Raw genomic sequence first — 26,428 nt, forward strand, 5'->3', positions numbered from 1 at the left:
AAAGGTATGGCTGAATCGCAACATGCACTGGTGTTTTACCTTGGCCTTTGCAGTGACAATTCCAGTATAAACCAGTTATTGATGTGCATGTCAGTATCAGCAGTGGGGACCATTAGTATTAAGTTCCTAATTAATGAATGGTTCCCGATAGCTGAAGGTATTGAGGCAACATGGTTAAGGACCAGGTAAAGTCTTAAAGTGCCTAAGCAGGGACTCTTACAATACAGTAAGTCCACAGACTCTAAAAGCTTTCAATCAAGAGAAGCAACTTGTAAGAGTTGCATCAACTTTCCAACCACTGTCAGCCAGTTCAGGTTTCCGTAGGTTTTCCCCCTCACTGGATGAAAGGAAAAGGGAATCACATGCAACAAGCATCTACCAGTTCAGGTTTAAGACCCACTCCCGCTGGGCCTAGCTACTTTCAGTGGAACAGTCTCTGTGCTACAAGGTTAGCTAAGCCTCTGTTTCCTGAAGCAGGTTTACCGGCACTGCTCGCTCAACATTAAAGCAAATAAAAGTTGCATGTAGCATAGAGGTCCCTCTTAATCAGGAGCAAAAGGGGCAGGTCAAATGGTCCAGGATCACCCACAAAGGGGGGGGGGGGGGAAGAGATTCTGAAATTAAGAAGAATTGCGTTGTGGGAGGTAGCTCAGGGGACTGAGATTGGTGGAAGCCCAACTGCTGCTAACCCCACCTTACAGAACAGTAGACACCATTGCAGTTTTGCACATAGAGAAAAATGAGAATCTTCATTTACCACCTTAGGAGTCTGATTACACAAAGTACAGATAAAGGCTGCTGTAACTAGAAAGTCCCGTAATACTGTATCCTGCAACCATCACCAGCCTGTCAGCTAGGGAGAGACAAAAGTCTCCACGGACTTCAATATGTCTTACCCTCCTCACTCCCAATTAGCGTCAGGTTATTTTTCAGTACAAAGGTGAGGTCTTGAGACGAATATATTTCCACTCCCTCAATTAACAGGCAGAGAGGTTATGACTGAATCGTATTTCCTGTATTATTCACTTATGATCCCAGCTGTTCTTTTTCTACTTGGAATCTTGTCTAGGCTTAAGGTTATTAAGACAAACCCTTGATTTAACAAGCAGTGGCTTCAGTCACCTAGTACATTACAGTGTTTTTATATAAGTATAAAAATAGCTTTCACTTAGCAGACCCAGTTCACATGCAATAGCTGCATACAGGCGGTCACATTTAGAATCTGAGAAAGAAAAGTTCTTTAAACATGCTCTTTAAATGTGAAAACAATTCTGCAGCGTGGTGCGCAGACACATGTAAAGCTGACGGGACACATGCACACACTGCTCAGCCCTTCAGCAAAAAGCTACTTTACGCTGGCTCCCGACTGCATGCTAAAAATCACAAGCAACCTCCGACTTTAGTGAGCTTGCGGTAACTCACTATTTCCTGCTTCACCTGGTCTCACTATACTAGTGATACTAACACTTAAGACGGTCTTCCCTCCTCATTGCTTCCCCCAGGTCTGTCTCAAAGACGTTTCTCGGTGTGAGGAGGAGTCAGTGTTGCAGCACTATGGACGCTAGGAACAATATGGCTCTAAGGAGCCTCTCTTTGTTTGGGATGCACGTTACATAAGAGCGCAGCTATCGCATCAACGGAATCTAAAACACCCTAACAAACCCAACACTCTGCATTGCAGCTTCCTCTGGTACATTAGAAATTTACATTCAATTTCAGCACTGTCTCACAATCACATTAGACAGAGGTTTAAAAATATATATATACACAGTTCAGCTACTCTAGTAAAACCCATGTTCCCCCCGAATCAGACAAGAACAGTGCTAAAAAGAAATAAAACCAAGGTGATCTTTTCCACCAAGACTTTTCTCTCACGTAAAAGAACTTTGGGGGCTGGCATTGGATGTACTGCAGTAATCTCTAGCCAAGGGGTGGCAATGGATGAGATGTAACCTCCTCGGAGATTCTCCTGGAAGGAAGAGATGCATGACAAAAGCAAAGCATGAATCCTTCAGCACTCACCATAAAGGCAATATGAAGGTTCTGGCACAGTTTGCAATGTGGGAGGAGCTTTGAAAGTCCTCAATATCCAACGAATAGGCTCAGTGAAACGCAGTACTGCATGCAGCATCCAGAACTACCCAAGGGATGCTATGGAAGAGGTAGTAGAGAAGTTGCAAAGGCATGGCATTAAAAATAACTAACTAACTTGGAGTGGTGAGACAGAGCCAGAAGCAGCACTCGCTGCCGCCGAGCCTACGCTCATTTTCCTATCCAATGCAAATCTAGACCCGACACAAAACTACAAAGGATAAAACATTTACTCCAAGTACATTCAATTCCAGATCCCTCCTGAGCACCTGCCCTAAGAGGCTCCTTGTCCCCATCCCCCCCTCTGCGTGCAGCTTCAGCCGAGTTACACTATTCGTTCTCTACACTCTGAGAGAGCAACCAACAGGGGCCCTTTTTGCTATTCAACTAGCATATTTCCTTCAAGGTTACACCACAGCAGTGCTGCAAAGTCCTAGCAAGCTTTAAAGACTTGTAGGTCTCCTTCCCCATCCCCAGGTCATCAAGAAAAGAGAATGCTGCAAATGAACAAGGCACAGTGCTCTACATTCACACTGAAGGGGGGTCTCCGTGCAGTCTAAGATACAGGACTCCTTACACCTTTTCGTCTTCCAGCAAAGCTGAGAAGTCAACAGAAGAATACACGCTTTGATCTCTAGCTCATTGGCTCAGCAACAATCAATTCCATGAACCATTAACCAGCACAGACAATGCAAAGGGACACTGTGAACTATTTAATGTGGGCAGGTAATTTTTAGCCTCCATCATGGTTGGAAGCTTTAATATATATATATATCTCAGTATCACCCCTACACTTGGGCAAATGTATTTTGCTGTATATATAAAATAGTCAAAATCCACAGGGGTCATACTTCACTCCTATGCACTAGCAACGCTGATGTCGCCAGGAAAATGCAAAGTTTTAACTTGAATATACAAGTTACCATGCACTGAGGGGACTGGACGCTACTCGTCAGATGTCACCCCATAAGGATAGCCGACTTCTCCCACCCTCCCTGCGCCATGAACATGAAAGGAATGGTGTTCTTAGTAAGGTTTTTAAAAGTTGACAGTGTCCCTTTAACATTTAAAGATGGAGTGGCCAATATTTTTAGATCTCATTTCTTTGCTGGAGTACAACACATCCAGTTCTCAGCTGCTGGGAGTCGCACAGAAATCAGGTTCCTTCAGACACTGTTTTCTACACAGCAGACTCTTGCTTGCAAGTATGTTGACTGCTTTGCATTCTTCCCGATATATCAGATATTTGTAAATAGCCAAATCAAAATCAGAGTCCACAGAAGGGCAGCCCAGGTGATACTAAATTTTGTACAAAAAGCTGGGAACGTAGTCAAATCTGAGCATAGGGTTAATACCGCTGACAGGTTCCTGAATGTACTGCAATTTCAACAGCTCTGCTAGGTACTGTACCACTTTGACATCTTCATTCACAAGTCCCAGATGAAGTTTCAGAAAGTTCATCCTGCGAGACACAATGGATTCCTCTGTTTCGGTTTCGTTGATGGGAAGGTGCAAGTGATGGCAGAAGGCGTACAGGAAGGCCTTAGAACACAGCTGAGTTAGAATATTTTGGACATGCATATAGTAGGTGCTTCCTCGTTTGATCTGAGTGCGGTGATCAGCAAGCCTGGGCACCAGGGTTCCTTTATAAAGGGGGCAGCGTAGGGTCCTACTGTCTGCATCCAGAATGCTGATGTACCGGCTGTATCGACCCAAGGAGTGCAGCATATTAACACCAGCAGGGGAAACCACTCTGCGAAAGAGAAGAGAGATACAGCATGCTAAGGAACACAAGGGAAGCTGTGAAACACTGACAGATGATACAAAGACACGACGTTTGCAGAAACTAGATTGAAAGATTTCATAAACTACAGTGTGATCATCTTTAAGAGGAAACTTGTCACTCGGATTTGGTAGCAGAGATCGAATGTAGAGGAGCCTATAAAGGTGTCCACAGTGAACCTCGGCTTACACTGAAATACTCCTGAGGGAATTCTGCGCCAAAAAATTAAAAATGATGTGCAGAATTTAACAATATTGTACATATGTTATTTGTCAATAAATAAATGTGGTCCCAGCATGGCATGGGGAGCAGAGGCCATTGGCTGCATTGAGGTGGGAGATCACCCTGAAGCCCCCCCTCTCCTAGTACAGGGGCTCGGCAGTGAGCCTGCACCTGAGCCTGACACAGTGCAGGGGCTGGGCCTACCCCAGAAACATCTCGGGGCCCTGCCCCTCTGTGCCAGGCACACCTGTTGTGGGTGGGCAGGCTCAGCCCAGCAGGATCCAAGTGTGGAGGGGCTTAGTGTGGGGGATCAGGTTTCTGTGTGGGGCAGTGTGGATGCGGGCGGCTCAGTGGGAGATCTGGATTCACAGGGGCTCATTGGGGGGTTCCAGGTGCAGGGGCAATGGGACTCTGCAGGGGATCCAGGCGAAGGTGGTTGGGGCTTGGCGGGGGGGGGTGTCTGGGTGTGGGGAGAGGGGGCTTGGCGAGGGCGTCGGTGTGGGGGGTCCAGGTGCTGGGGGGGGCTCATTGGAGGGGTCCAGATGTAGGGTGGTAGGGCTTGTCAGGGTGAGGGTTCGATGGACCTGCTTAACAGGGGAGCCGAGGGGATACCGCTTCCCACCCATGATTCCTCTATTCCCTTTTCTTCTCCATTCCCCTTCCCTCCCTCCCACATTCCTCTGCCCCTGTCCTATTCCACCCCCCCACTGCCTCTTTCCCCCACCCCCTCAACTCCCCCACTTGGGCACTCACTGCTCCACAAAAAACAGGAAGGCTCCCAGCACAGAAAAGGGTAGCAAAATTAGCACTAGGACCCAGGAGGCGGCATTCAGCTGCAGAGTCAGCAGAGCAGAGATTCAGCCTCCTTCCTTCAGCTGGGCAGCTTTGCACTTGCAGAAGTGAGGGGGGGAGGCAGTGGCCAATTACCCTGTGTGCCCCCCCCCGTGCCTTGCCCCTGTTTGGGGGGGCCCCCCCCCCCCCCAAAAAAAACCCTGCACCTGTGGTCGTCCCCCCACCCTGGGCGGCTTTCCTTCAGTTTTTGGCAGGGAAACAGGAATTCTGCGGGGGTGGGAGGTGTTCTCCGGGCGCGCTGTCCCCCAGAATCCCCCCAGGAGTAACTTAAGCGAAATGCCTCAACTGCTTCAATGGACTGTCAGTTCTCAGCAAAGCACCAGTTCAACTACAGTGGTGAGCCAGTGTGCTAACTGCACAATCACCACCTGGAAGTTAAATACTATACCCAGAGGGAATTACTGCTTCCTGCTGAGTGGGGGAGGTGGTGGATAAGAAGTCAAGTCACTACTATCCAGGGGCGTGCAAGAACTAAGAAGAAATCACTGGTGAACAGATGCAAATATTGCTACTGTTCTCTACTGGAAGTGAAGGAACAACCTTTAGGGGTCCCCTTTTCCAACAGCTGACCATGTCCCCCAGAATTATTTTTGCTAGATAGTTGCTTTGATGTTGGTGAAACTCTACTTGTAGAGAAACTTTTTGTAAACAATCCTTAGACAAGAGAGTTCCACTACAGAGTCTGGGCATTTCTCGCTGAGATGCGAAGTCAAAGGACATTCACAACATGCAGTCACCTAACAAGTGTGTGTGATTTAACCGAGATAATCATAACCCTAAGACAACTTACTGCTCCCAGTTCTGCGTGGTTATGGTTGCCTTGTCAGGAGAGGTGCACCCCACCATCAAACCAGAGAGAAGAGTTGTTGATCTGTAACAGGGGGTACTAGCCATCCCTACAAACTCTATTCTCCACCCAGACACCAAAGCCAGAGCATAGTAGTAACTGGTAGCACAGTTAAAGAACTGTTATTTTGACTTACATGGATGTTGAATAAATGTACCATTCCAGAACACAGCTTAATTCTATAAAGGTAGGAAATGCAACATGCAAAGGCACTGTTTTTATATCGAGGCAAACAAAGTAATACTGTACGTTTTAAGAATTGAATAATTAGATTTTAGAAATATCTTACAGCCCCAGGGAAACCCTCTTCCAGTGCTGCTTTTCCACCGAATATCTTCACCTAAAGCAAAAGTTTCCCCATAAGCCAAACTGAAGTTTGACCCTTGCAGCACATGGAGCAATTTGGGCCTTTCGTGCCATTTTACAGTGTGGTTTCACTCTAAACGCGTTCCACTGTATTTAGACACTTCACCGCAGGGCTCAGAACAGGACTTTTGCTTCTCTCCCCATCACCTGACTGGCGGGGTTGCTAATACACGGATACAAGCAGGCCACTTTCCCTCTAACTCAAACAACTGCTGTTGGTCAGATGTTCTAGCCTTTCATTTAATCAAAAGCACATTTCTTAATAAAAACCTAATGGAAAACTAAAGGCCCATGTGACAAGGAGGACGGTTTAAAACAAACTTCAGCTAGAAGAAAAGCAGACTTCTACCCAAGAGGTTCCAACCCCTCTGGAGCACAAGAAGGAATGAATTCAAAGAGACACCTTAAAGTATTATGGCCATGCTCCAGCAAAGCACTGGACCAATACACTTGCTTGAGTGCTTTGCTGGATGGGGCTCTTTGGTATTTTAGCTGTATGATTTCCCATTGACTTTAACAGGAATCTGATGGCCAACACCCAACAGAATGCATTGGAAGTTTAACACTTAAAAGAATTTCTGGGAAGGAAAGTACAGGAGGAAATACCACCCTTTATACCAGTGGTCCCCAAACTGCGGAGCACGCCACCGTAGGGGGGCACAGAGGAACATTCTGGGGGGTGCGGCAGGTTCAGGCCAGCTCCTGGAGGGGGCGGGGAGGTAGCGCCAACCAGCTTCACCCCCAGCAGAGGCCCCAGCTTCAGCTCTTGGGCCCCAACCGCAGCACTGCTCCCGGCCCCTGGGTGGGGTGTGACATAAAAAGTTTGGGGACCACTGTCTTATACAGACACATGTACACCTAACAAGCAGAAATGTGTAGCAACAAGCCCCACCCAATGAAAGTGACTGGGAGGGGGGGTGCTTCCCGTTTCAATAGTATCAATTCCCCTTCAATACTTCCTTTTTTAACGTAAGAAGTCTCAAAAAAGGAACTATTCGCTTGGACCTCTTAACATTAATAAGCCCATGAATCTACTATTTGAAGGAGATCTCTGTTAGTTTACCTCTGCAGTCCAATCAGCTTCCACTTCTGAAAATCCATGATATTCAAAGGGGAAGTGACCCAGTGTTTCACAGGCTTGGCATACACCCCACAATTAGGAACAAAGATGGAGAGAGCAGTCACAAGTTTCTTTACCATTGCTTCATCTTCCCCCAGCACTATTAGCGTCCTTCCACTGAGCAGAGAATATATTGCAGGATGAGCAAAGGGATATTGCCTAATGAACTTCAAGGCATTCTGGCCAGCCTTTTTTTTGTGCCTTTCATTAAAGTGACTGAGAGGATGAGCCGGAGAAGGAGTCTCAGAACATGTGGATGCTGCACTGCTCACATAGCTTGTGGAGTCTGAGTATTCATCCAGACTAATTCTACTGGCCTCTCTACTGCTTAAGTAACGCGGATCAAGTTCATATGAAAGCAGTCCTCCTGAGACATCATCATGTGAAGAACAGTCTGTGAAGTTCACATGAAATCCCTGATCCACCTGTCTATATGGCTGTGGTGGAATACTGACCACACCATCATCATCACAATGTTTGTGTGTTAGGTCAGGTAGAGGCTCTAAAAAGTTTGGAGACTCTTTCCCAATACAACAGGCAGAATCAACTGGCAATTTCTCCTGTTCAGAATTGCCTTCCATCTCTTCAACGTTAGATGGATTTAAACTCGGGCTGACGTGAATACCTCGACCTTCATCATCTGCATAAGATTCTTCATTAATGGCACTTGGGTAGCTTGCTTTAAAATCTTCAGGGATCAAAGATTCTGAAGGACACAAGCTGAGGACTTCAATGCTGTCCTCACTGATGGTCCTTCTGCTAACTGCCTTGCTCCTGACCACCTGTGGACTTGGGTGGATAGGCAAACTTGCCTGGCTCTCAGATTTTGTCAGAACAGCAGTAGACTTTTCTGTTCCCAAAACCTCAATGCTTTCACCGCTACTAATACTCCCTTTAATGTCTGCATCAAGGTATTCCAAATTATCCCGTTCAAAAGCAATAGGTTCAGTCACTTCTGGTTCTTGGGAATCTTCAATCTCCTGCTCCATCTTGATAGGTACAGACTCCACACTAGATTTGTAAGATTCCAAGCTGATTAACACTTTAGGAATTGGAGATTCTTCCAAACACTTGGTGTTGACAGTGTCTTGATTAGATCCCTGACAACCACTGTACTGTTTTTCAGCTGGTTTTTCATCTAAAACAGACTTATCTTCAAAAAGGAAGTTAGTTATACTTTGCTGCTTTAAAAGTGCTTTACAGATCTGATTGGTCAAAAGGTAGCACACATCGCCTCTAAATGTTTTCTCTATTTGATTTAACTGATCAAGAGTTTGGGTGAAAAAATAAACATCACAGAGTTCCTCCAAGGTTTTCAGCTTCTTGTCAAAACATTTGGCAGATTTTGCTTTGATGAGTTTAGGGGTGTAAGATGGCATCCGTGCATAAAGATGCGTTTCACTGGGCTCATCAGGGTTAGAGGTAGTATAGTCTTGATCAAAGCTTGGGTTAGCTTGATCCAGTGCACACACTGGCTCATATGGATGGAAATCAGAATCCTTCAGTTTTCTATAAGGATATGACCTGATTTGCTTTAACAGGTCTTGATGCTCAATAATGGACTTTTCAACACTAGCTAGTTCATTAGCTTTCTCAATGGCCTGGGTTGTGTAAAATCCTTTGTCATTTGCTTTCTTCTGTATCTCTGTTTCATTGTGCAGCACTGTCCTGGTGTAATCAAGGTCTTTCAGTTTCTTTTCAAGTTCATTGGCAAAAGCTTTCCTGTTACCAGTCTTTAAGCACTCTGATGCTTTGGAGAACTCTGTAGAGAGCTCCTGAAACTGTTGCATGATTTTGTGCTCGTCAGTGGAAATGTACGCCATGCAGAAAGGCCTCACAAAGCCTCTAGCTTCAAGGTCATAAAGAGTTAGATGGTGCACATAAGCAAAAGCTCCTTCCTTGGAATCTCCCAACACCACTTTGGAATCCTCCACAAAGTTTAGCTTTGGGTAGGAGCATCCAGGAGGGTGCCCCACAAAGGAGGCTTGATAATCCACAGACATGATCCGGAGGGAAAAATAGTTCAGATCAAAAGTGCCAGAGACTTTGGCATCATCCGGGATGGTCAACAAAGGCTGCGGGCCCACTTGCTCTGAGAACTCGGAGATGAGAATGAAGTCCTTGGTGAACCTGGAGCCTGAAAACTTGGACCAGGGGTTGGCACCGTGGTTAGCAAAGGGGAACAGTGGCACAGAGTACTCCTCGGGCAGGGATGGTTCATTGTATGCCTCCTCTTCAAACTCTTCCTCTTTGGTAAAAGCCACCACATCAGGGGCGCTGATCATATTTATAGGTGGAGTGAAAGGACATGGAAAAGGGAACCCTTCCCCCAACCCCAAAACTGAAAAGATCAACCAGAACCCATCAGGGGAAGAAACGCTTCTCACACTAAAGGAACTGTCTCCTTTCCCAACCCCTGTCCAGGGCTAAGGTCCTCCCACCTCAGGGTCTCTGGGGGGTGGGAGGGAGTCAGCCCTCCTCATCCAAGGTGCCTGGCAAGTTAGTTCCCCATATTCCTTAGTTCTCAGTCCCCGGGATCAGCTGTCTCAGCCCCAGCCAAGCACTCAGCACCCCTAGAGATCAGCTTCACGCCGTTTCCAGGTACCCCTAACTCCCCAGTCCTTGGGGCTCAGTCTCAGCCTCTCCCCCACCCCAGGTTCACAGTCACGAGCCCAAAGGACCGGCCCCCCCACCGCTCCGGGATGCCGGGGGCGGGCCCCCCCCCGCCAGCTCCTCGCTCACGCTGGTCGCCTCCCGCACAGGGCCGGTTCTCTCCCCGACTCCGGACACGGGCAGGGGCCGGCTCTGCCCCCGCCAGCTCGGGCTGTCCTTGCAAGCCCGGAGGGCGGGCCGCTCCCCCGGCCCGGGGCCTCCTCCACGCCAGGCGCTAACGCCAGCCGAGCCGCCCCGGCCCGCTTCTCCCCGGCTGGCGCTCGAACCAGGAACCGTCACTTCCCTCACAGGGCCCGCGGCCCGGCAGCCATCTTCCGATCACATGACCCGTTCAGGAGGTGACCCCCTGACCCGGAAATGGTTTCCGTGCCCGGGGGTTGTTCTGTTTACCGCTGTCAGTGTAACCCTCCAGACGTTATTGAAAGCCTCGGCGGCGCCTCGCGGGCAGGAGCAGAAGCGAATCACCGTTTTTAAAAATAGAAATGAAGCCGCGGCGCCTCTTGGGAGTTGTAGTTCTCGCCCGCAGCAGGCGGCGGTGCCACTTTACGGCAAGGCGTAAAAACAGGTAAACGGCGCCCTTTCCCTCTCTCGTCACGACAGTGTGCGCCGCGGCGGCGTGGAATTCGGCTGGGAGGAGGGAAGGCGAAGTATTGGAGGGAATCGTAGCGCTCTGGTTCTGGGAGCCCTCAGCACAGCGGGGAGCGGAGCCCCTGGCATTAGGCTGAGGGGTGAGGGGGATCCCCTGCCATTGGGCTGGGGGGGCAGGGAGGGGCCCAGGGAGGAGGGGGAGCCCTGCCATTGGGCGGGGGGGGGGAGGGTTCAGGAGGTTGAGTCTAGTGGGGAAAGGACATGGGTGATGGGGTAAATACTCCATTGTTATTGGGGAAGGGACTGGAAATCTCTTGTAGCTCAGATATACATCCTGAGTTAGCATCTGCTTTAACTTTTAAAAACACGTGAGGTGGAATTTACAGTGAGCTGCCAGCAGACATCAGTGGGGAAGCTTGAGGGTCTCTAACTACTGCCCCATCAAAATCATGCCAGGGGTACTTTAGAGTGGTTGCTCACCGTGTGAGATCGCCTCCTGGAGGTGGAATCCTTAAGCCAAGACTTTTACTGATACCTGCTGGGTGTCTGATTGCGGGAAAGTGGCAGCAGCCTGAGGAAAGGGCAACATGTCTTGGCAAGTTGGGAGCTGCCCTCAGCTCTCAGAATGAACTTTCAGGCCAGGCTTTTTGCCCGCTGTGGGGTCAGGTTGCTGTCTCAGTCCTGGAGTCTCTTCTCCCAGGCTGCAGAGGATATGACATTCCGAAAGATTCAGAAGGTCCTCTGTGTGGCAGAGAAAAATGATGCTGCCAGAGGAATTGCAGATATTCTCTCCAATAGCAGAATGAGGCGGGTAAGAGAGTAAAAGCAACGGTTTCTTTTTGGGTCACTTTCTACTTGTGCTTTGTTTCTCCAGCTACATAAACAACTTGTTAGGGGTACTTGCCAATCATTCAGTTGTTTCTGGGTTAATTCATTTGGTCTTAAAATAGATATAACATAGTGGGGCTGCCCTAGAGAGTCTAAATACCACTACTGAGACTGTTTAAAGCTGATGTTATCTTTATGTGATCACATTAAAATGCAAGGCTTGCATTGTCTGCTTGAGCTCCCATTAGAGCCAGGAAATGTGCAAGCTGCATCCTCATTTTAGTGCCAATTTAAATCAGTCCCGACCTGCAGCACCCTGTTTTGTTAGAACCGTGGGCCACTCTGCAGAGCTCTACCAGTGCACTTCAATCCTTACATGCAACAGCTTGTGCTATTCCAGTCTCTGGCCTTTCCCAAACAGATTCCTACTGAAGATGAACTGTGCCAGGTTAGGTGAGATGGACAAATGCGTATCGGACAAGATGAGGCTGACAGCACCAGACTCATTTCCCCTTGTGACTGAAGCAATGTTGGAATCCTGTTCTTTAGTCCTAATCTTTGTTTCCAGACGCACAGAAATATGGACTGTGTCTTGTCTGTTCTAGTGAGGTGCTGCCTTGGTGAATTTTCAGCTGTCATTCCTAACTTGCAATCTGTTGTATATGTGAGAAATATTAGAACTTGAAACAGCCACGCGCATCTCCTGCCATGTAACGCAATTGGTTTAGAGGTCAAAAAATGCTGCTTCTTGCAGTGCTGTTATTGCTCATCAAATTCCAGTGGCTTAAATTTTTAACACAGTGAATATGATTTAATGGTTAGAGCAGAGAACTCAGTGTACTGTTCCTGTTCTGCCATTCATATAAGGCAACACCTCCCTTTTCCCCCTTCCTGGGCAAGCTATACCCTTTTATACCAATATTCCAGTCATGCACATTATCCACCTCTGTGATGCCAACTATGTCGTCGTTGTGTTTATTAACTAGCATTTCAAGTTCTTCCTGCTTATTCCCCATACTTCTCACATTAGCATACAGATCTCTACGGGCATGGCTACACTGGAAACTTCAAAGCGCTGTCGCGGGAACGCTCCCGTGGCAGCGCTTTGAAGTGCGAGTGTGGAGAGCTCTCCCAGCGCTCCTGGTAATCCACCTCCATGCGCTCCCAGCGCTCGGAGCCTGTTACAGTAGCGCTTTAAAGCGCTCAGACTTGCTGCACTCGGGGGTGATTTTTCACCCCCCTGAGCCAGCAAGTTAGAGCGCTATAAAATGTAAGTGTAGACAAGCCCTAAGATACTGATTTGATTTCCCCTGTATGTTCTCTCTTATCTCCCCCTTATCCCTGCTATAACAGCCCATGCTCCTGCCAGATCTGACCCTTTTCCCAGGTCTCCATGTTTTTGACTTACCTGTGGGCTTTTGTCATCTGCCCCTGTCGAACTTAGTTTAAAGCCCTTCTCACTAGGTTAGCCAGTCTGTATCCAGATATGCTCTTCCCCTTCCTAGATAGATGGACCCCATCTCTGCTTAGCAGTCCTTCTTCCCGGAACAGCATCCCATGGTCAGGGAAGCCATTGTTATGTGACAATGGTCAATTCATGTAACCTCTCAGTACTTCAATCTACCCTTATGTAAAATAGGTCTAATATCCTTATGGCAGGGTGCTGGGAGGCTTAATGTTTATAAAAGTGCAGGTAGATCCTAGGTTGAAAGATACGATAGAAGTAAAAAAAATATTGATTACTTGAGAATTGATGGTCTGAATCAATCTAGATAACGACACGCTTCCAAAGAAGATAATGTGAAATATTTGGTCCCAATCTAGAAACCTCTACAAACCTTGCTAAGTGGAGGATACACTCGGAACAGTGTGTGCTGAATTACGTGTCGTTTTTGTAAGCTGACAGTTGTTCATTGGGAACTTGGAATATTTTTCAGTCTTCAACATGTCTCTCGGGTGTTGTGCAGTGCTCTGTTGTACAGTGCTCTGTTGTACAGGGCTCTGACACTGTAAAGCACCATTAAGTGTCAAATGTTTCTATAAATGGCCAGTATCATTTCCATTCAGCCTGCCTTTCCTCTAGATCTTATTTAATTTAATCTGAAAAATGATTGGACACCCGAACACCAGCAGCCTGTTTTTCATTTGTCACATATTTACATGGTTTCTGCTATAGCTGTTGTTTGTGTACATTGATTTGGAGTGTTTTGTTTTGTTTCGGTGGGGGAGCAATTTTTTTAAACATCTTTTCCATTTTTTGTCTAGAGAGAAGGGTTTTCCAAATTCAACAAGATCTATGAATATGACTATCATATGTTTGGCCAGGTAGGGTTCCATCTTTTTTTCATCACGCTGTATAACCATTCTGGTTCAGGGAAAAACAAAATGCTGATGGATCATCTAACAAAAACATTAACTACAATGGTACAGAATTATGGATTCAGTAATGGAGATATCTGTGCAAGGAATGTGTGTATGAAGAATGACCAAATTATTGTGAAATTGAGATCTCAAGTTTTCATTTGAACACATAGGGGAAATGTCTTCTCCACTATTAGTGTTGTGCTGTCTTTATCTCCTACAGATACAGTATGGTTCAGTGGTTAAGGGCCGGGTCTAAGAGACAAGAGATCTGACTTCTACGTCTGGCTCTGCCACTGACCTCCAGTGTGGCCTGAAGTCACTTTACATCTCTCTGCCCTGGTTTTCCCATCTGTAAAATAGCATTGTGAGATCCATCAATGAAAAGCTCTCCATGTATGCTAAGCATTATTAAGTCAAGGAGGCATTTTCCATCTGATCACTCATATATTCAGAATTCCCAGATTATATACAATAACGTGTGTACAATGCTCAGCTATGGCTGGAAGGGAGAACTATTACTATGTCAGTAGAAGCAAGGCAGATATTGACTAGAAACTGATGTGTCTGATCCATCAAATGAGAGCCATGTGTCTGGAGCTCGTGGACACCAACATAACCAGGCTTTAGCAAAACAGAAGCAACTATTAGAAACTAATTGTCTTAATCCATTTCCTGCAGAATGTTGCTGTGGCGATGACCTCTGTTTCGGGACATTTGCTGGCTCATGACTTTAAGATGCCATTTCGCAAATGGTTAGTACCACTGATCTGAGAGAGCTGGTGCCATGCTGCTTGGCATCTTTTTTTATGCTGAGATGTGCAGCGCAATGAGCCTTTTAAGGTCAGCCTGTGAAACGTAACTTATGACAACTAATGAACTGGCTAATGTGTATGTGTACCAGTGTCCTCATCTAAGACAAGGACAGTATATAACCACCATTCTGGCACTTCAGTACACCAGTAAAAGATAGAAAGCACCAGGTAATCACTTGTGACTGTTTTGATTTCTTTTGTACATGAAGTCCTGCTGTTTATCATCTCTTCCCCAGGCATAGCTGCAACCCACTTGTACTCTTTGAGGCTGAAATTGAGAAATACTGCCCTGAAAACTTTGTGGATATTAAGGTATGTGCTTTTAAAAGGCTACGTGATACTCAAATATTAGTGACAGGTTCCACAAATATTGGTGCAGACAGAGAGAGGACTGGACCTCTGTCCATAACCTTTAGCTCTCTGGGACTGTAGCCAACATAAATATTTTCTCTCTCGTTCTTCAGACTATACATGCTGTCTGCCTTTGAACTTAGTTTCCTAGCCTACGCACAATTAGGCAGTCAGGTCAAAGGCCTGATTTATTTAAAGTAGAATCCCCTCTATTGGAATCAATGTATTAATGGCCCCAGTTCCATCTAGATTACATCGGAAAGTCCTGTGTTTAATAAAACATATTAAGGGACACGATCCAAATTTAGATCATGACTATTTTTGTATAAAATGGATGCAGGTAAGTGAGTATTTACTATAGTCATCAAAACCTGTTAGCTCACGGACTAGCCTCGTGAGATACAAATCTTGTTCTCATAAATGGCCATGTGGCACTGCTCTCATACAGCGTTACTCCAGCACCGCTTTGCAACCAGGAAATTAGTACAATGCCTGAACACTCCCCTAATTAGCTTAGGGAAAATTAATGAGGTCCTACTCTCTCTGGTGTGTTTTGTATGAATAAAATTATATTTTAGTTGAAAATTTGCAGAGCAGCCAATGCAGTTAATTTCAGATATATGCACAAGAGAGAGGAAAAAGTACACACATGGTGGTCTCATGTGCACATACATCTCTGCAGTCAGTAAGGCTAAAATAATGGGATATGTTGCATGCAATAGAATGGAAAATCAGAACAATTCACTATAATAAATTTGTCGCTATGGATACGTGTTCCGTTTCAAGATCAAGTTAGACTGTTGACGTTGCTGTTGGTGAGTCACTCCTAGACTAAATTAGATGGCATGATAAGTGACTTGCTGTGTCTCCTGCTGTGCCATTCTCTCATCTCAGAAAACCCTAGAACGAGAAGCCCGACAGTGCCAGGCTCTGGTGATCTGGACCGACTGCGATCGAGAAGGAGAGAACATTGGTTTTGAGATAATCCATGTTTGCAAAGCTGGTGGGTGGAGGTCTTACTGTTTCATTCTTTGAAATGCTGACTAAAAAGATATCTTGTTCAGCAATGTAACCCCAAAGGCTGCTGCTGAATGTTTGCAGTAGATCCAAGTAGAATGCACTGGCTGTGGTGTTGACTGTACCAGGGATGTGTCAATATAACATGTCACCAGCAACGGGGCTACATTTCCAGTCCATTGATTTCAACGGAGTCTTGGTGGGTGGAGGCAGCACAGCTGGTATGGAGAGGGTTAACATTTAGTGAGGGGTTTTTGTCTAACGCATTGATTGCTGCCATAGCCAAAATATACAGTTTAAGTTGGACAGAACTTGCAGTCAAGGTATAAAAGCTCGTCTTGGCTGTCTGGTAATGTTGGGTATCAGAAGTGAACGTAGAATTTTCTCAGCTGTATTGTAAACACATCTTTCTACCCATACAGTGAAATTCCATCTAGGCTTGCTTAATTGTCACTGGGCCAGTTCACTTTCCAGATAATGTAAAGAGATGAGATGGGGACTGTGAATGTAGTCACATTAAGATGACCAAGCAGGAGTAACTTAGGTTTCTACTTTCTCCAAAGTAACTGAGCTTTTTCCTCTGTCCCTCTCTCCCACTGCTAGAGGCCTTGTCAGCACTTTTCCATTTATGTTATGATAACTCTAGGCCAGTTTTGGGAGCTGCAACCTGCACTTGGGAGTGCAGAAGGGTGTCATTGGAAACCATCACCTGGATCCTTTTGACTGCAAAGATATAAAAATGGCCCCCACGTACTAGATGTGGGGTTTTTGTTTTTAAACTAGATTTACAAGAGTGAAATCAGTGACACTAACTAGGACATTATAAAGCTTCAGTAGTCTAAAAAGGACTTTATTTTTGGACTCCAGATCAGCCTATATATGTCGTCTACCTTGAATGGGGTTACTTTGAAAGCTTAAACTGGTTCTGGTTCTACTACCGATAGTTTTAAAGGAAATCACTGAGTGTTCAGTCTCTGCCATTGGGTTGAAAATCATGTTTGATCCCTCTTTCTGGTTGACAGTGAAGCCAAGCCTTCAGGTGTTCCGAGCCCGCTTTTCCGAGATCACTCCTCGTGCCGTAAGAGCAGCCTGTGAGAACCTCGTCCAACCCGATCAGAACATTAGCGATGCTGTGGATGTCAGACAGGAGCTGGACCTTAGGATAGGTATGAAGCTAGGGTGGGCAGTAGCTAAGTTTTTGATGCTCTGTAAATTTCTCCTTAAAGGGATTCTGTAAAATTGCCCTGGCAGGTAATTGATGTTCGGGAGCATTCATTGCTTTGCTATCAATACATAGCTCACAAAGTGGAGGGGTTAAAGTATCTAAACTCCTTTAGGCTATTGTGTTAGTTCCAGGATAAAGAGCTGGCATCAACCTCTCGTTGTTTATTCTTCCAAAGCACAGCAGGGGATAGTGGTTCAAAGTCATCTATTTGCACATCCCTGTGACATGAGACAGAAATGCAAAAATTGATTTCTGGGGCAGGAGATTTAGCTCTGAGACCAGTAGATCATGCCGTCACTCAGTTGTTTCCAATAAAATCGTTGCTCTTTGAAGGAGCTGTTAGGTTCTTAACTATTTCTGTGACACTTGCTTGGCCTCTGCATTTCATGTCAGTTGAGTAACCGAAACCAAGCTTGCAGGTAGTGTGATTACTTTTTAAAACGATTATCCCAACTTTAAAATCTTTTTGTTCTCTTCCAGGTGCTGCGTTCACCAGATTCCAGACCCTGAGGCTCCAGAAGCTCTTCCCCGACGTTCTAGCCGAGCAGTTGATCAGCTACGGTAGCTGTCAGTTCCCAACTCTGGGATTTGTGGTAGAAAGGTTTAAAGCCATCCAGGCCTTTGTTCCTGAGGCCTTCTATAAAATTAAAGGTATGTGCTGGGACATTAGTGCAGTGCTCTCAGGGTTCAGTGCTTTTGAAAAGGAAACGAAACACGGCTTGACTGAAAAATACGAATGAGGGAGATGCTTCTGTGTAATGCACAAACATTGCTACAGACGTGCCATTTTCCCCTTCCTTTGCCATGGTCATTCAGCACAGTTGGGAAGGTTTCCCAAAAGTATGCGAGCTTTCTATGGCCCCCTTTCCGTCCCTGTCTAGCCAGTGCAGTCTTGCTTTGTACCATCTCTCTGATGTGGTGACCTCCTTTTCAATGCAGTGACCCATGAACATGAGGACGGCATGGTAGATTTCAACTGGAAGAGGAACCGACTCTTTAACCACACAGCATGCCTTGTCCTGTACCACATGTGTATGGAGGTAGGAAACCTTGTCAACCATACAGGGTCCGGCTTCAAACAAGCATTTCTGCCTTTTACCTTCTGGTTGGCAGAAGCATTAGACAGCAGCTGCTGCCTCATAGGCACGTTTAAACAGCACTCCATTTAGACACTTCCGTTTGATTTTCCTTTCTGCGTGCTCTGTGCTTAGGATCCAACGGCAACTGTTGTCGAGATTGGGAGCAAACCGAAGAGCAAATGGAGGCCCCTGGCACTAGACACTGTGGTATGTTTGATGCTAAAAAGATTTTTTTTTTTTAAAGGAGCATTGAATACGAGTTTTAGTGACTGTCCAGGTTTGTGTGGTGAATATTCCCATTCTTCTTTGTCTCTTTATGACACAGGAACTTGAGAAGCTGGCTTCCCGCAAGCTGAAAATAAATGCCAAAGAAACCATGAAAATAGCAGAAAAGCTCTACACTCAAGGGTAAGAATTCCAGACCTGGATGTGCTGGAATTAAATACCTGTTACAAAACAGCAGACCTTTAATCGGAAATGGGAAGAGCCCACAAGAGGAACGGTGGCTGGTCAGCATCCAGTGTGGTTGATTTGTTTTTCTTTTTGTCTCTAAGGTACATAAGCTATCCCCGAACTGAGACCAACATTTTCCCCAAAGACCTAAACCTCTCTTCTTTGGTACAACAGCAGACCGAAGACCCCAACTGGGGAGCCTTTGCACAGGGGATTCTAGACCGGGGTGGGCCAACCCCTCGGAATGGGACCAAATCCGATCAGGCTCACCCTCCCATTCACCCCACTAAATATGCATGTAACCTGCAGGTGAGTCTAACACAGAGTGGATTTCTGCTATTGGCAGTGCACCTTACCAGTGACTGGGTAACATGGTGATTATAGCAGACCAGGGGCTTGCTGTGCATTTATTAGCAAATTGAATTACACTTTCCATAGCTTCAGAAGTGGGTTTCTCTCCTGAAAGATCCTTTCTAAAATATGCTACCCTGATGATAAATGTTTCTGCACAGAAAACTGGCTGAAAAATGCTATAGAAAATCTAAGCTGGAAATATGCACCTCTTACCCACTTCCAAGTTTTGACCTTTGAAGTCCACATTAGATTTTCAGTGGAGGTTCTCTTTGCTTATCCTAAAGCTGTTCACTGCCCCAAGTTACATTTCCTCATGAGTCCCAATACAAAGGAGATGCTGCTTTCAGTGCATACAGGACCTTTTCCTTATAGACACTTGTTGTTTTAAAACATAGGGACCTAAACCGCTTGACAGCCTGAAGCAAGTGATGTTTTAAAGTCCTGCTTTGTGACTGAGGGGGGAGTAATTATTATAATACGTCCTTTTCATGCAAAGATCTTAGTGCTTAACAGAGGTGTACAAGTACCTATTAGATGTATTTAAAGCACAGAGGCTAAATGACTTACCTAACGAGGTCAGTGGTATAGCTAGGAATAGAACCTAGGTCTCTTGACTCTTAATCTCTTGCTCCGATCTGCACTTCTACTGGATTCCTTTTGATGTCTTTACTTCTGGTCCCAAGGTTCTTGCATTCTGAAAGAGGGCTCTTAAACCTATACTTGTATGAGTGTGGTGTCCTTTATTTGGAGGAGACTCCTGACCCTCTTCTCTTCATGTGTTCTTAGGGGAATGAACAGCGACTATATGAATTCATTGTGCGTCACTTTTTGGCTTGCTGCTCCCAGGATGCCAAGGGACAAGAAACAACTGTGGAGATTGACATTGCTAATGAGCGATTTGTTGCTCATGGGCTCATGATCTTGGCCAGAAACTATCTGGATGTCTATCCTTATGAGAAGTGGAGTGACAAGGTAACCGTCTTGATCAAAGTGTATGTGAGATGGTAAATTGCGGAGGGATCGTTACAAGATGCAACTGGGTTTAATGTTACTCGGTAGTTAAGCCTGCCTAGGCTCTATGCGGATGTGTAAACACGTAAGGGCCAAATTCTGCTGTCAGATGTACCTGCAGGACTTCCATTGAGAACTCCCTGGTTTCATTGTTATTCTACCCCGAGGTTCATCTCTCACCTGAAGACCTCTGCAGCTCATTTTGGCAGTTTTGATTGCTCACTTCCCTTCCCCCTCCCCCATTTTACCTCCTGAGGAAGGGACGTGTCACTGGCTTGCATGAGGACCTGATTCTTTTTTTTGCAAACTTGTTGGTGCTGTCCCTTAACTTGCCAAAAGGGGTCACTGTTGAACAATGCTGGGCCCACTTTTTCTTCCCAGATATTGAGCATGCTACGCCCAAAACCTGTTAAACCCCAGGGAAGGAGACACGAGTCTCCTGCAGAACCCCTAGACCCACGCCTGCTTTGGGTTTTTAAATTCTATCTTAAACAAATGTTGCAGAAGGCTGTTTCATTGGAGTTTGTACTTCTCTCCCTCCTTCAGGTTCTCCCAGTGTACGAGAGGGGGTCTCGCTTTCAGCCCACCACAGTGGAGATGGTGGATGGGGAGACCAGCCCACCCCAGCTCCTCACGGAAGCCGATCTCATTTCACTCATGGAGAAACATGGCATCGGTCAGTATCCGCAGCATATGGAACCGTGTGACCTCATGCTGTCTAGCAGAATGGAGTTTGTATACCTCTCCCCCTTTCGCGGTCGTCTGTTAAATCTGTAGCTGTAATGGTCTCTCTCTTCCACCAGGTGGAGAATTCTCTAAATACAGCTGATACTAGATAAAAGCAGTTGTGTGGACACTTGCATTCCCAAAGTAACTTATGGAGTAACGGAAGATGGGGAGGAGCTACAGGCCGAGTCTGTATAGGACTCTGCAGATTGCAGTTTAGCTCACTGGAGATACAGCTTTACTTCCCATCTGAATCTATTTAGGGCCCAGTTGTGGCCTCCGAGTCTCCCTTACAATTGGCATTGGAGTCAGTGGGGGATGAGGGCAGCATAGGCCTGTACTTGCCCATTGTGATAAATTTGTGCCTGTATTTAGCATCCCAGGTCTCTGCATTAGTAAATACCAGCTTGTAGAGCCCTGATGGTTTCTTCATGCCAGCTATTAAATGACTGCACGACCGCTTTCAGGGACTGATGCCACTCACGCTGAGCACATCGAGACCATCAAGTCACGGATGTACGTGGGGCTTACTCCAGATCAGAGGTTCCTTCCGGGGCACCTGGGCATGGGGCTGGTCGAAGGTAAGGACGATGATTGTAATTAGGCGTGAAAATGCCTTCGCAATCCCTTCGTTTCGCTTAAAGCAAGGTATCGATCCTCAGGCTACGATTCTATGGGCTACGAGATGTCCAAACCTGACCTTCGCGCTGAGCTGGAGGCTGATCTGAAGCTGATTTGCGAGGGGAGGAAGGACAAATTTGCGGTGCTGAGGCAGCAGATCGAGAAGTACCAGAAAGTCTTCACCGAAGCCGTGGCCAAAGCCAACAAGTGAGTATCAGTGGGCAGCTTCAGAGCTGGTGCCAGTCTGTGCTGACCTCTGGAGTTGCACCCACACCACAACTGAAATGGACGCTTTTTTTTTTCCCCCTCATGACATTCCTAAACGGACTTATTGTGAAGTTCGTTGGAGCCCAGCTGTGGGAGCAGCTACTCACCCACCATCTCCGTCGTATGGAGAATGAGAGCAAATGTAAATGCTCATGGCAGAGGAAACCCATGCGACCGTGTGTGTTTCTTTCCAGGTTGGATCAGGCTTTGTCTCAGTATTTCGGAGAAGTAACGGCACTTGCGCAGCAAGAGGAGATCTACCCAGCCATGCCCGTCTCCATTCGGAAATGTCCACAGTGCAACAGTGACATGGTCCTGAAGAGCAAGAAGAATGGCGGGTCAGTGATCTCTGTTAAGCGGATGACAGCTCAGCGTGTTAACGTTGTGTGGCTCCCTTGTAGCTCAGCATAGAGCACTCTCCCAGCCCTTCTCCCCCTCACAAGGCATCTAAGCTACAATGACCAGGTGTGTGGTTATGCCACCAGGCCCCTGGGCATAAGGCCAAAGTTCAGCTGCAAGAGCAGTGCATACCCAGTTGAGCTGCGATTCTGGAAGCACATGATCGCTTTTATAAAACAGCCTCATTATGCTAGTCTTTAACAGTGGGCTGCTGATCCCTGTCCCATAAGCTTTGCAGCTGCAGGTGGAGTGGCTGATGATTTCTCTTGATTATTCCTCTTCCTCATACTAGCCCTTTACTCCTCCACAGGTTTTATCTCGGCTGCGTGAGCTATCCTACCTGTAAAGCGGCTGTGTGGTTTCCTGACTCTGTGCTGGAAGTCAGCAAGGATGACAGTGTCTGTGCAGTGTGTAAACCCCATCCGGTTCATAGGTGAGTATCATTCGTTACATACAGAAACCCACAACTGCCCCGTAGAACATCCTGGTCAGCCGCAGTGGCCTGCACTACTCTGTAGGAAGCAGTGTCCAGTTTTTGAGCTGGGCTTGGATTGCTACAGAGACAGCACATCCAGTCCCAGGACAGTCTGAAGCGGATGCTTTATCTGGCTATGGCCGCTTTAAAAGCAACACTGACAAGCATCCAAAGAAGTGCAGTCCGTTCCTCCTAGACTGGGTGAATGATGGGTGTAGCAGGAGGGCAGGTAGAATAAGCATGGTGATCCTCAAGGTTCCAGCAAAGACATGGAGGTCCCAAGAGGGGGAGAACTCTGATCTGAGATACGGATTCTAATTTTTCATTTAGGCTGAAATTTAAGTTCAAGCGAGGTAGCGTCCCACCCCTGCTGCCCCTGGAATTTGTTGGCTGTATTGGAGGTTGCGATGAGATGTTGAGAGAGATCTTGGACCTGAAATATTTACAAGGACCATCCAGACCGGTACAGTCAGTCAGCCTGCCAGCTAACTATCTACAAGCCAACCAGTCCCTTAACCGCATGGCCAGCTATGAGAATGGCCACGTGAGACCTACCACAAACCCTGGTGCAGCAAGAGCACCCCGAGCTGCTAGTCATCCAGCTCCTGCCGCTGCTGCCGAGAACAATGCAGTGGTGTGCAACTGTCGGGAGGAGGCAGCATTGCTCACGGTGCGTAAAGAAGGTCCCAACCAGGGCAGGCAGTTCTATAAATGCAGTGCCGGCAGCTGCAACTTCTTCCTCTGGGCCGATCAACAATCAGATGATGGAAACAGCGTAACCCACAGGAGCTTCTCTGCACCCCCTGATTCCTTGGGTGAAAGGCCTCCAGGAAGTTTCAGGAGCCTTGGAGGAGGAGGAAGAGGTCTGGGTCGCTACGGAAGCAACGGTTTCGACTCGGGCGGAGGGGGCGGTGGCGCGATGTGTAAGTGCGATCAGCCGGCCATCACACGCACTGTCCAGAAGGAGGGACCCAACAAAGGGCGTCAGTTCCACACCTGCCCGAAGCCGAGAGAGCAGCAGTGCGGCTTTTTCCAGTGGGTGGATGAAAACATGGCCCCAGGTGAGGCTGGGTTTGTGCTCGGAGTTGGGGTTTGGGTGGGATGTAATGGCGGGGGGGCTGTGTTTTCAAGCTGAACTGACGGGAGAGACTGGGCACTCCTCAGGCACCATCTTATAACACTTAAGATGATAATAGGAAAAGGATTGTAGAGTTACAGAACTTGGCAGAGGGACTCGGGCTGCTGTAAGATAACTCGTTTGAAATGCATTAGATATGCCCTTTAAAGAACGGTCAGTTTATTCTAAAAATCTTACCTGGTTCTTTGTAACAATAAGGAAACTCAGAAATCTGGCCTAAATTGCTGTCCCTTTGACTGAGCTAGAGCAGGGTATATCACAGGTACACAGGTATAACAGGTACACAGGTGCCCTGATACAATTTAGTTCTGAGCGGATTTATTCAGGTAATGGGACATCTCACGGCTGGCTGCGGTAAGCGGAGTGGATATTCATTTCAAAGGCACAGTTCAATGCACAGAGCTCTTAACCTTTCCTAACCTAAACTTCATCGGTTGGGGAACGTCCTGCCAACTGGAAATACCGGTTTTCAAAAAAGCTGTTGCTGAGTGGATGAGAGATTGAAAAGGGGAGTGGGCAACAATTTGGTGCTTATACGCCCTCTGCTGGCACTGGAGCTGCATTTCATCCCACCAACTGAGTTGCTCCCTCTGTTTAAGCTCCATTAAAAGCGGATCATCCTCCCTCTTGTATTTCTTCTTAATGGGAAGAGCTAGAACTGCCAGGTGGGGCAGCATCAAACCTTCCTCAGAGGGACAACAGGTGGAATCAAATGTTAAAGGGACACAGTTGGCTGTTTTTAAAAACTTTAAATCCTATCTGGAATCCTTTTATTCCTTTATTTATTTATTTTTAAAAAGGTGGGTTTTTTTCTGCTCTCTTTATTTCTAATGGTCTCTTCAGCAACAGAGAAACTGACCATATGGGGGGGAAAACAGTGAAAGTGACTATTCCTGGTGTGCTGGCAAATTACAAAGTAGGAGGAGCTGAAAAAAGATGGCTGTACAGCTCCTTTCACTTATAGTAGGTACAGAGTTTTTTTTAAAGGGACTCAAGTTTTTAAAAGTGACCCTTAAACAATTGGAACAATCAGGATATTTTTAGAAAACTTGGGGGGGGGGGAGTGAAATTAGCTAAAGTCAAGTCTACACTCTACTATTTTTGCTGTTTACAGTTTGGACTTTTGTATAGTTTAAACTAACAACTGGGATAAGCGTCTCATTTTGATCTCGTGCACTGGCGCAGAGCTGCAGGATGCTGCCCAAGAACATATAAATCCAAACAAGACAGAAGCATCTTTCGTTTCTTGAACACTTTGAATAGTGGGATTAATAAATGGACCCAAACTCCCTGGCCATGTTCCCTCATCACTCTTCCCTTATTCCTGTGGCTCACATGGTGTTAAACTGCTTAGAACCAACTTTCTCTCTCTCTTTCTCTCTGCAGGAGCCTTCTCTTCAAACCAATTCAGGAGCGAAGGGCACTCAAGAGGGTCTAGTAGCAAAGCTAAAAGACCAAGTAATTTCTCTTCTGAGAAAGGACCTACTGCCAAGAGACAACGAACCTGTGGCATTTGCCACCAGCTTGGTCACACCAGGAAGACATGTCCTCAGGACCACTGAGGAAGGACAGTAGATGGGATGCTCTTGTAGGAAACGCTAAAAAAGCCAGAGTCCTGAACTGCTCCAGGAGTGGCTGACTGTACAGATGCAGTGGATTTTAAAAGCAGAATGTCTCTGGGGCTTGTGTTCAAACTACTTCCTGGAAATAGTGGCTAAAGTACATCTTCTCTTGGTGGTGACCAGCACACTCAACTATGCCTTGGAAAGTTTCAGTCTGACTTATTCAGACCCTGGGCTATCTTCTAAAAGGAGGCTCAACTACTGCTGCCTTCCTTGGTTTATTATTCGGGGGGATATTTTGTAAACACAGGCATTGTGTTTCAAAACTCCTTCTCAGCTAAAGCTTTGGAGAAAAATACAGATGGTTGTTGGGAAGTGGGAGAGGACTTTCACCGAGCTACCAACCCCAAATCTCGCCACAGCCTCCATTCCCCCAGGCCCTTCTGTCTAGGAAATAGTAGGGGGCCAAAAAGAGTAGCACTAACGGCATTGGAGGAAACCTTTTACCCACACTGCTGGAGCAGCTGGTGTGGGTTGTTTGCAGACCAGGGAGCAGTTAGGGATGATGCTGTCCAGGAAACCATCTGTTGATGGTTGTGAATCAGTTTTTCTGGCTTCTCACAGGGTTGGATTTGATATTTTAAGTTACTCTTCCAGGTTGGGGTTAGTCAGTCAGTGTTCCCCAACACCCCTGGCCCTTGCCTCAAAGGAGAATTAACGGCAGAGAAAGTAAAGCCTCAATCCCTTGCCCTGAAGAGGGAGCTCAGTGCAAGTGCTCAAACAAGAGAACCTGCACTTAGGTTGATATTGAATTTAGAACCCAGCTACTCCTTGGACACTGTGAGCAAGGGAACTTAATGAAGCTGCTAGTTAATGCAAATTATTTTGGGCAGATTGATGTGCCTTTTAATAAAAAGGAGAACTCTATTTTACCTCAGCTGTGTTTTAAATTATGCCTAGGAATGGTGTCACTCTCTCTCTCATTACCGCCTCTGGCCTAAATAAGTTGACTGTAGCCTCAGCTGAAAACTCTTTTCCTAAAAGCAGCTGTTTCCACCACTCCCCCCCTCAGCTATTCACTGGAACAACATGGCCACTTGCTGGGCAGTAAGTCCAGGGAGCTTTATTTAGACGTGAGCTAAAAAAGGAAAAAAGCCCAAACTTGTTCCCTGCTGGCTGCTTTTATTGAGTCTTCCAGGGTTTT

General features: G+C 46.5%; 2 protein-coding genes across 3 annotated transcripts; one reads left to right on the forward strand and one right to left on the reverse strand.

The window, feature by feature from the left end:
• Positions 1-3,315: 3,315 nt before the first annotated feature.
• Positions 3,316-10,189, reverse strand: SMCR8 (SMCR8-C9orf72 complex subunit). Of its 2 annotated transcripts, none has more exons than XM_026650713.2 (2): positions 7,225-10,189; positions 3,316-3,844 (listed from the first exon to the last, which is right to left on the reverse strand). In XM_026650713.2, the coding sequence occupies exons 1-2, from the start codon at positions 9,564-9,566 to the stop codon at positions 3,391-3,393; spliced, it is 2,796 nt and encodes a 931-aa protein (XP_026506498.1). In that variant the 5' UTR covers positions 9,567-10,189; the 3' UTR covers positions 3,316-3,390. The 2 variants fall into 2 exon arrangements, with proteins under 2 accessions (XP_026506498.1, XP_026506499.1); XM_026650714.2 differs by having other exon boundaries at positions 3,732-3,844; positions 7,359-10,189.
• Positions 10,190-10,785: 596 nt separating this feature from the next.
• On the forward strand, positions 10,786-26,141 carry TOP3A (DNA topoisomerase III alpha). The gene is made up of 19 exons (XM_024215036.3): positions 10,786-11,353; positions 13,636-13,695; positions 14,413-14,486; positions 14,783-14,858; positions 15,792-15,900; positions 16,937-17,080; positions 17,620-17,790; positions 18,079-18,179; positions 18,351-18,425; positions 18,544-18,626; positions 18,773-18,980; positions 19,812-19,997; positions 20,583-20,712; positions 21,230-21,343; positions 21,425-21,590; positions 21,845-21,988; positions 22,360-22,482; positions 22,855-23,585; positions 25,049-26,141. The coding sequence occupies exons 1-19, from the start codon at positions 11,168-11,170 to the stop codon at positions 25,222-25,224; spliced, it is 3,057 nt and encodes a 1,018-aa protein (XP_024070804.2). The 5' UTR covers positions 10,786-11,167; the 3' UTR covers positions 25,225-26,141.
• The last annotated feature ends 287 nt before the right edge of the window (positions 26,142-26,428 follow it).

The sequence above is a fragment of the Terrapene carolina genome, unplaced genomic scaffold (genome assembly GCF_002925995.2).
Source record: "Terrapene carolina triunguis isolate 2854851 unplaced genomic scaffold, T_m_triunguis-2.0 Scaffold93, whole genome shotgun sequence".
In the NCBI taxonomy this organism is placed as follows: domain Eukaryota; kingdom Metazoa; phylum Chordata; order Testudines; family Emydidae; genus Terrapene; species Terrapene triunguis.